A 10,411-nucleotide genomic window follows, 5' to 3' on the forward strand; every position below is an offset into this window, starting at 1 on the left:
AGGCCCTGCCCTCAGAGATGGGTTCTGAGACTCTCTGATTTTTCAATGGCATTTACCACAGAAATACTCAGTGTCCAATCCCAGCTATAGAAAAGGACTCATTGCTCCTACTTGGGGTCTTCTCCCCCAGGCTGTAGCTCACAGTAACTGTAGCTATAGCACAAAAGACCTATTGATCCTGCCTCTGAGCCTCAGTTTCCCTGAATGTAAAAGGAGGAACAGGGTGGTCACAGTGACCTCCAAGCTCCTCTGCAGCTCTGTCCTCTTTAGATCCCCACACAACCGTCCCCTGCCTGTGGCTATTATTGTCAAGGGCTCCGAGCCCCTGTTGGGAGTGGAAGGAGGGGAATGAATAAGTAATGAATACATTTAAAATTCATTATTAGATTATTTTCTGAAGACAGAGAAGAGGGTAGAGGTGGAGAGCGGGAGGCAGAGAAAGAGATAAGGCCAGAAAGGGAACGCCGAGGACATGAAGGGACATTCACAATTCATGGATTGGGTGCGCTAGCTTGCTCTGTCTCTTCTCTATCTTCCTGGAGGCTTGTGAGAGCCCGAATATATATAGCCATGGCTCCATCACATAGTGGGGAAAACTGAGGCTCCCCCTGGCTTCCCTGTATTGAGAGAATTTAGCTGGCAAGTGGCAGAGCTGTGGTAGGAATCAGGGTCTCTGGCTGTAAAGCCGGGGCACAGGCCTTAGATGAGCATCCATGGAGGATCACTAGTCCCCATGGAAGTCATGTGTTCACAAAGTTCTGGCAAGCGAGCAGCCTGCTGGGGACAGTCCCCAAGGACAGGCTCTCCTCTCACCCCCACCCGCCCGGGTGCTGAGTTGATGAAACCGTGCTGGCCACAGCCACCGTTTCCAGTAATTCCCTCCCCAGCAGCAGAAACAGGACCTGAAACTGCCTGAGGGTAGCAGGATGGGGGGACAGAAGGGTGAGAAAGTGGGGGGTCAGTCTGTGGGGCCTTGGGAGGGGACACCAAGGGAAGGCCCTTCCAGCTTCTAGGGACCCATACTTCCGCTTTCTGTAGACAGCGCCAGGCTCTGGGCTCTGAGAACCCACGGCTGTCTTACCTGGAGTATCTATCACAGGACATCAGGACTCTGTATACAGGTGAGCACGCCCGGGCAGGGCAGAGAGAGGTGGATTAACTTGCCAACAAAAGGCCTCGCTTCCAGCTGTGAACACCTGAACTATTAATTGCTCTGAATTCTCAGAGCCCAAACCCAGATCCACAGCACAGGCTCTCTGGGGTGAGCTAGGGGTGGAAGTGTAGCAACCTGGTGCAGGGGGTGGGTAGCCTGTAACAGGAGCACCTAGGTTGTGGTGTAGGGAACCATGGAGACTTAAACCAAATACCACTTCTGTCTCCTGCGTTCTGGTCATCTGCAGCCGGTCGCTGGCCTCCCTGGCCTCTCTGGTTCCAAAGCCCCTTCTGGGGAGAACAGAGCCTTTTATGCATGCAGAGACCAAGCTTGATGCTGTCAGCAGGGCAGGGCAGAGGCAGGATAAGAACCTAGGCCTCGTTGGTCCACCTGCTGTCACATGTCCTCAGCACCTGGATTTGGAGGTCATTGTTGGTTGGTTCTGAGTGACAAGACCGTATCTGCAAAGGATGCGTGCTTCCCAAGGGCCCTTAATCCTCCCTGTGTAGTCCCATTTAATACCGCTGACAGCCCTGGAAGCCAGAAATGAACCATGTCAGAGACCAGAGAAGTCAAACACCTGCCTAAGGTCACACAGCCAGGGGCAGCAGGCAGGAGTTTAGAGCTAAGTAGATCTGGCTCCTTTCTAGAGTAGCAAAAGATGAGGGTCTGTGGTTAGGGCTGGCCGAAGAGTCGGATGGTCCAAGCAAGAGGATGCCGAGGCCTCCCCAAGTCTGAGGCTTGAGAGAGATCAGCATTGTCCCCATCTTATGGAACAGTCAACTGTGTCTAGAGAGAAGTCCTGTCATAGCCCTGCCCCGAACGGCTTGCTAGGTGACACCGAGAGGCATTTTTATATGGTTGGGCCTATGTTTCCTTATCTGTGAGATGGGCAGTCCATCACAACCCACCTCTCAGATGCCGTGAGGACCCAGCCGTGGGAGCAGTAGATCCTGCAAGAGCTCAGGTTTTCTTGTTCTCAGCAGGGTCTCCATAGCTATGTGAGAGAAAGACGGGGCACCCTTTGCTCTGCACACTGGGGCATGGCCTGGGAGGGCTTCCCGGAGAAAAAGCTTGCAGAATGGCTATGCAGACCTGCTCAAAACAGTCCGTGGCTTTCTTCTCAGCTCCCTGGGTTGAGAAAGGGGCCACACAGCTCTGTCACTGAAACACAGTCCTCTTGGAACCTCTGTGCTGAGTCTTTTTGGTCTATCTCTGTCCTGCCTCAGGCCACACCCTCTTTCATCCTTCAAAACTCTTTTTCTTATTTTATTATTAATGAAGTTTTAAATAAAATTAGATTTATGCCATACCATCGTGGTACACGCCATTAGCCCCAAAATTCAGAAAGCAGAGGCAGGTGGAGTTCTGAGTTCAAGGCCAGCCTGGTCTACTGAGAGAGTTCCAGAACAGCCAGGGCAACACAGAGAGACCCTGTCTCAGAAACAAAACCAAAAAATTAATTAATCAAATAATAATAATAAATTAGATTTATTTTCTTTGGTTTTGACTGCATGAATGTATGTCTACCATTCTGTTAGTTTTAGTTGTGGGTGTGGGTGGGTGTGGGGGTGTGCAGGTGAGCGCAGGTGAGCGTCTAAGGAGGTCAGAGACCTTGGATTCCCCAGAGCTGGAGCTACAGACACTGGTGAGTCGCCTCATGCAGGTGCTGAGAACTGAACTCAGGTGCTTTGGAAGAACGCTCTGGAAGAACAAGTATTTTTAACCTCTGAGAGACATTTCTGGAACCTTCCTGCTCCAGTCCCTTCTGAACCTTCAGATCTCAGCAAAGCTTTACAGTCCCCTGTGGAGAAGACAAGAGATTAGCCCCCTCTAACCCAGCCCACCCTCCTCCCTCAGGGCACCACGGCCTATCTTCCAGAGCATCCATCAGTCCGTGTCCATCTCGGTTTATTTTTGTACTTGTTGAGTGTTTCCTCTTAGTAACAAAGGACTTTGGGGGCAGAGGCCATCTCTGCTTTGTCGTCATGGGACAAAGGGTCTAGTGTATGAAAGGCAATCTGTAAAAACATGGATTTCTTGCTTGGACACATACGTGAATGCGTGGGTGCATGGATGCATAGGTGAATGCATGGGTGGATGATGGAATGAATGAATGGGTGATTAGATGGATGGGCAGATGGGCAGACAAATGCATGGCTGGATGATGGACAATTGGATGCATACATGCATGCATACATACGTGGACATATATGCATGCATACATACGTGGATGCATGAGTGTGTGGATGAACAAATGGAGAAGTGGGCAGGTGAATGACTGAATAGCACATAAATGAATGTGGAGACAGGTGATGAATGAATGAATGAATGAATGAATGAACGGATTGTTGGAGATAGGTATGATGGCAGATAGATGACTGAAGACGATAGATGAATATAGGTGGGTGGATGGAGACTAGATGAGTGATTGGAGAGATGGATTGATGGGTAATTGGAGGGATGGGTGGATTGATAGAAACAAGATTATGGGATGAATGGATTGATGATGGATAAATGTATGGTCAGAGACATGGGTGGATGGACAGGTGGATTGCTGGATGAACAGATGAGGAGGTGGGTGGATGGTTGTTTGAAATGGTGAAGGGATAGTTGGAGAGATGGGGAGAAGGACAAATGGGTAGATGTATGGGCAGATGCATAAATGAAGGGATGGGTTAATGAATGATAGAAGCTACCGTGGCAGTAACTTTCCACATGGTCTCACCCTGTAGGAGGCCCCCGAGGCTGAACCGATGAAGACGTGGTGGCACAAGATCTCAACACCACTGTTACTGCTGCTCCTGGGTTTACTCCATGTCTCCTGGGCCCAAGGCAGCTGCAATGGGCCCCCAGCCATCCCTGGCATCCCCGGCATCCCTGGGGTTCCTGGCTCTGATGGTCAGCCTGGCACTTTGGGGATAAAAGGGGAGAAAGGTACTGTATACTTTGGGAACACACTAACGTTGCTGGCCAGGGCCCCATCTTCTACCTCCTGAGTCACCTTAGAGATTGCAAGAGAATCCGAGACTCCAGTACCTTTCCAGGAAGGGCTTCTGTTTGCCCTTTGGCAGACAGAGGAATTGTGTGGGAAGGCAGCCCAGGCAGTAGTAAGGTTCATACCAAACAATGGCTCCTCCTCCATGCTAAGGCAACACCAGCAGGGCCTCAGTCCTGCACTCGCCCTGACCCTGGGGTAAGCAGCTGCCCTCATCTGTAAGTCAGGGCAGATGTGGGCTGCAGAGGCTCCTTGCTATGAAACTTCCTCTGTAAATGCAGCTTCATTTAATCCATAAGCCATGAGACCCCCCTCTGTGACAGCCCTCTTCTCTCAGAAGCCCACTACATCCTCACAGTTCCTCAAAAGACAACCATTCCTATTTCACAGATGAGGAAGTGGAGCTTCAGAGACTGTGTCTCTTTGTGTCTAGGTGACACAGCTGAAGATGGCAGGCATTGCATGGGACACATCTGTGTCTCTAGAGCACTGGGCTGATTTTCTATTGGAACATTCCTTCTGTCTTGTGGTGGTGGGACCATGGCTACGTAAAGTGATGATGTGAGAGAAATTCTACCATCCACAACTGGGTGTAGTTAATCTGTGATCAATTAAGGATGTCTGCCATGGGCTAAGAAAGAGAAAAGATAGCATGTGTGCTGTGAATTCATTGCCCCTGCTTTAGGCTTAAGCTTGGCAAGGGTGTGTGTGCTAAGGACAAGAATAGGGCTCACATCTTCTCCATGAAGGTGCCACTCACTCAACCCCTGGGCATCAGTTTCCCGTGATTGTCAAACCCAACCGGGAGTTAAAGCTCTGGAGTAGAGGAAGACTAGGAGGCTCTCTCTGGCAATCCCACTATTTTATAGTTAGTAAGTCAAACCCAGAGAGGTGCAAGGAACCACCCAAGGTCCTGGCCTAATCTCTTCCTTTTTTTCCCACAGTGACCTCTAGTTTCCTCTTTTCTCTTGATTCTGTTTCTCCAGGGTTTCCTGGACTGGCTGGAGACCATGGTGAATTTGGAGAGAAAGGAGAGCCAGGGATCCCTGGGATTCCAGGCAAAGTTGGTCCCAAGGGCCCTGCTGGCCCTAAAGGTGTTCCAGGTCCCCCTGGACCCCTTGGTCCCAAAGGTGACTCGGGAGACTACAAGGCTACCCAGAAAGTAGCCTTCTCTGCTCTGAGGACCATCAACAACCCCCTGCGACGGGACCAGGCCATCCGCTTTGACAAGGTGATCACCAACGTGAATGAAAATTTTGAGCCACGCAACGGCAAGTTCACCTGCAAAGTGCCTGGTCTCTACTATTTCACCTACCACGCCAGTTCTCGAGGGAACCTGTGCGTGAACCTCGTGCGTGGCCGGGATCGGGATCACATGCAGAAGGTCCTCACCTTCTGTGACTATGCCCAGAACACCTTCCAGGTTTCCACAGGCGGTGTGGTCTTGAAGCTGGAGCAAGATGAGATTGTTCACCTGCAGGCCACAGACAAGAACTCCCTGCTGGGCCTGGAGGGCACCAACAGTATCTTCACTGGCTTTCTGCTTTTCCCTGACATGGATACATGATCACAGGGTCAAACCATACCTATTCAACAATCTCCTGCCTCCCTACCAACAATCTTCCCTGTACCCCTAACGTCACCCCTGGCCTGCCTGAAGCACAGGCCAGAGCCCTGTAGATGTTACAGAATGAATGGGTAAATAAACCTTCAAGACCAAAGGACAGCAGTGTAATTTGAGTCTTAATCCCAGGACCTGGCTCAGAGGAGGACTGAGGAGCACTAGCCAAAGAATGAAGGAATGCATTTTCATAGGCTAGGGAGGTGACTCCGTCAGTGAGGTCCTTACGTTATAGGCGTGAGGGCCTGAGTTCAGTCACTAGCACCCACATAAAAATGCTGAGCACGGACGGCAGCAGACACTTGTATTCCCAGAACTGGAAACCAGAGACAGGGGGATGAATCTCTGGGGCTTGCCAGCCAGTCAGTCTAGGAAATTGGTGGGCTCCAGTTTCAGTGAGAGAGCCTATTTCAAATGAGGTTCCTGAGAAATCACACCGAAGGGTGTCCTTGGGTTCGCACGCGCTCGCTCACACAAAACGCACACGCACACATGTACACACATGCATACACATTTACAAGAATCTCCAGTTAGCCAGAGATGAACGGGAGGCTCCATTGTGGTCCTCTCTGAACCAGCACACAGTGGGAAGCAGCACCAGGATATCTGAGCCCTGCCAGTGTCTCTGGCATCCCTTAATGGTCTTGGTACTGTCACTCCACAGTCTGCCTCTCAGAGATCAAAGGGCCCCCGTCCCATCCCACCCTCTGCCTTACATGCCCCCTCTTAGGGTCTTTCCAGCCTAGTGGATGCTAACTCGTCCATTAAAACCAATGTCCCACCTCTGCTCCAAACCTTCAGGAGCTCTCCAATGTCTGCTGGAGAGAGTTCCAGCCCGGGAGCCTGGGCATCTTATGGCCGATTTGCATCTTCTCTCGGAGGCACTCCTACAACGTGGTTCCTCCTCCCAGAAGCCTTCCACTCTGACCATCTAGCCGTCCTGTAGGCCTGTTAAATTACCCAGGCTGGCCTCGAACTCTGTCACCCAGGCAATCCTCCCGCTTCAGCCTCCCCAGTCGCTGGGGTTACAAACTGGGCCACTGAGCCCATGTGACACAGGGCTGAGCAAGTCAGGATGGCCCCGCACCACTCTAGGGTCTTCACGCAAGCTGCACAGTGGGGGACCCCATCAGGAATGGGACCCATGAGACAGAGCATTTGAGCGACCTGCCTGGTGTCATGGTTTAGTAAGAGAAGCAGGCTCAAAACCATGCCATTCCACACTTAACTGCGGCAGGAAGGACCCACCTTGAGAAGCGGTGTTGGGCAGTGAAGGCTTTGGAGTCAGACAGACACAAGTTCAGGTATTGCATGGGCTTCTTAGCAGCTGTCAACAAACAAGTGGCTGCCCCCGGTGTCCCTCTCCCAACTCCTTACAAAGAGTGGAACAACAGCATCCTTGACTCCTCTGGTGAATTAATTTCCTAGATGTAATCTCTCTTGTCAGAAGAGGGATGTCCTAGGCTTTTTTAAACGAGTTTTCTTTGTTTTTAATTATATGTATGTGTGTCTGTGTTTGTGTCCAAGTGTGGGCATGCGCATATACTTGGTAGTTGTCTGTAGAGGCTAGGGACATCAGATCCTTGTAGAGCCTGAGCGGGAAGAGGTGAAAGAGAAGCAAGGCTCCTGAGAAGTGTGCCTGCCAATCAGCAGGTGAGGCTGGGGCTGGGACCCTATGAAAAGCTAGAATACCTTAAATCCCTCCCACCTTGCCGACAGGATTGGTGGGTGGGGCTACCAGGTGGGAGGGGCTTAACAGGTAAGCCTATGGCTGAGCTCTTACTCTTGTGGTCTTGACCCTTTAGGAATCGGACTGTGTGTTGCTGGCATGCACCTGTGTCAGCCAGCTCAGACTTGACCTGTGAGGGGCTGGGAAGGGAAGGGCTGGAATAACCCCTGATTTGGGGAGGAGGTGTGACCTGATTACAGGTCTAATGACTGGCTGGAGCTACAGATGCTTGTAAGCCAACTGCTGGGGGTACTGGGGACAGAGCTGGGAAGCATGGCAAGGTTAGTGCCTGCTCTTAACCCAGCGGTTCTCAACCTGTGGGCCACAGCCCCTTTGGGGTTCCAATGACCCTTTCACAGGGGTTGCCTAAGACCATCGAAAAACACAGATATTTACATTATGATTCAAAACAGTAGCAAAATTACAGTTATGAAGTAGCAATGAAAATAATTTTATGGTTGGGGGTCACCACAACATGAGGAACTGTATTAAGGCATTCGGAAGTCAGAAGGCGAATCAGATCCCCTATGACTGTACTTATAGATGGTTGTGAGCCTCCACATGGGTGCTGGGAACTGAAGCTGGGTCCTCTGGAAGAGCAGCCAGTGCTCTTAACTACTGAACCATCTCTCCAGCCCAAGACGTTTTATTTTTAAAATGATTTGCCTGTGTATGGGAATGTGGACTGTAAATTTGGGTGCCCATGGAGCCCAGAAGAGGTTGTCAGATCCCTGGATTTAGTGATAGCTGTGACCCACTAGCTTGGGTGCTGAGGACCAAATTTAGGTCACTTGCAAGAGCGATGTGTGCTTTTAACCACTGAGCCATTTCTCCAGCTACTTCCCTTGCATTTTCTGAGACGGGATCTCCCCCTACAGCCCAGGCCAGCCTCGGACTCACATCTCACTGATGCTCAGTCTGCAGGTGTCGCCATGGCCTGGAGATGCTTCTGCAGAAAGCCACTGGCTTCCAGGCTGGACATCCAGGCCAGCTTTAGTCTGGTGGCCACCAGGGGGAAGTAGACACCAGGAGAAGGATGGCCTGCCCAGGACTGATGCCAGGTGGCAATTTCCCCCTCCCTCCTTTCCCGTCCCAATCTCAGGGTGAGCTGTGATCTTCTAGGTTGGGGGTCCCAGTCAGCTTTGAAGATCCAGGTCCCCTAAATCAGGGTCCCCAAATGTGGTCCCATCAGCCTTACCTTCAAGGAGGATGCCTTAGAAACCAAGAATCTCTGCCCCCACCTGGTGCCAGCTGAAGCAGGAACTTGAAGGAGGGGACGTAACCCACTTTCACAGACCACCCACGGGTGGGTGGGGTCAGGAGGCTGAGAACACCACCCACCATGGAAATTCATGGCAGAATCCAGTGGCAGAGTATAGGCCCAACATGGTAAGAGCTGTGTTCCTTCCCCAGTGGACACAAACAACGAGAAGATCCTGGAGAGTCAGTACTCCAGACAAAGGGATGCCTAACCTTTTTTTTTTCCCCAGCACCTTGGGTAACAGCGATGTAGCAATGTCAACTCGACACAACCTAGAGTCTCCTGGAGAGGGAGTCCTGATAAGGGATTGTCTACACTGGATTGACCTAAGAGCATTTCTGTGGGCGATTATCTTATATGGGGAACAGCAGCCTACGGTGGGCGGCATCATTCCCTAGGCAGTCATCCCTGAAGTGCTGAAGACTGGAGAAATCAGCTGAGCAGAAGTGAACGAGCGAGCGAGCGAGCGAGCGAGCATGCGTTCCTTCTCTCTGTTCTCGACTTTGGGTGTGAATACCCACTTCAGGCACCTGTCCCTGTGGCATCTTCGCTATGGTGGGCTGTAATCTGGAAGCGTGAGCTGAAATAAACATCTCTCCTAAACTGCTTTTTGTCAAGGTGGATTTTTGGTTGGTTTTGATGTTTTTTTTCTTTATTATCTTGTGTGTGGGTGTTTTGCCTGTTTGTACAGATGTGCACCACACTCATGCTGTGCACCAGAGGCCGAAGAGTGGGATGAATTCTCTGGAACAGAAGTTATGGATGGTTGTGAACCACCATGTGGAAGCTGAGAAACAAATGCTCTTAGCTGTGTAGCATAGGCACATGAGGGGGAGGGTGCATGCCTGGAGTTCCAGTGCTTGAGAGGTGGAAGTAAGAGAATTAGGCATGCTAAACTATCCTCAGCTTCACAGCAAGTTTGGGGCCAGCCTGGGACACATAAGACCCCGTTTCAGAAGAAGAGAAAGGAAGAAAAAACAAATAAGTACTTGTTTGGGGAGCCACAGACTTTTTCAAGTACTCAACCTTGTTTTTGTAGGATGGAACTGCGCCTGCATAATATACAGTCACCCCTCTGGACCCACAAGTTCTGCACTCGTGAGTCATCCAATGGTGATGGAAAACACACGGGAAAAGCCACATCTGGCCTGAACATGTGGGAACACCGTCGTTGCTCACCAAACAGGGGCATAGCTGCTTTCACTGTGTTTACAATGTGTTTGGTCTGACAAGTCTGGAGATGAGGATGCGCACTCTGCAGACACGGTGCCTCTCTCTGTAAGAGACCTGAGCATCTGTGGATTCTGGGATCCCTGAGAGAGTTCTGGAACTCTCTCGAAGCTCCGGAAGACTGAGGGATGAGTATACACACACAAATGATGGTTAAGTTCAGGTATGTTTGCATGTATATGATGTATATGAGTGTGTGTGTATTAGTGTTTGTACAGGTGTGAGAGCACATGTGTGTGCAGGTGTGTATGTGTGTGTATACGTGTGTATGGAGACCAGAGACTGTTGTCCAGTCACCTTTTCTTGGTCACTTCTCCACCTTATATATTAAAACAGGGTCTCCGTAAAAGGCTAATCAACCCAATTATAAAATGGGGCACTGAGCTGAACAGAGAATTCTCAACAGAAGAAGTTCAAAT

General features: G+C 50.6%; 1 protein-coding gene across 1 annotated transcript; it reads left to right on the plus strand.

The window, feature by feature from the left end:
* Positions 1-1,013: 1,013 nt before the first annotated feature.
* Positions 1,014-5,865, plus strand: C1qb (complement C1q B chain). The gene is made up of 3 exons (XM_005353005.2): positions 1,014-1,121; positions 3,889-4,090; positions 5,138-5,865. Exons 2-3 carry the CDS (start codon positions 3,910-3,912, stop codon positions 5,716-5,718), a joined length of 762 nt encoding a protein of 253 aa, XP_005353062.1. The 5' UTR covers positions 1,014-1,121; positions 3,889-3,909; the 3' UTR covers positions 5,719-5,865.
* Positions 5,866-10,411: the final 4,546 nt, after the last annotated feature.

This window comes from Microtus ochrogaster, chromosome 10 (assembly GCF_000317375.1).
Source record: "Microtus ochrogaster isolate Prairie Vole_2 chromosome 10, MicOch1.0, whole genome shotgun sequence".
Lineage (NCBI taxonomy): Eukaryota > Metazoa > Chordata > Mammalia > Rodentia > Cricetidae > Microtus > Microtus ochrogaster.

Coding starts and splice junctions, on each gene's coding strand:
- C1qb (XM_005353005.2), top strand. CDS start 3,910: ATGAAGACGTGGTGGCACAAGATCTCAACACCACTGTTACTGCTGCTC. Junction 4,091..5,137: donor GGGGATAAAAGGGGAGAAAG/GTACTGTATACT, acceptor CTGTTTCTCCAG/GGTTTCCTGGACTGGCTGGA.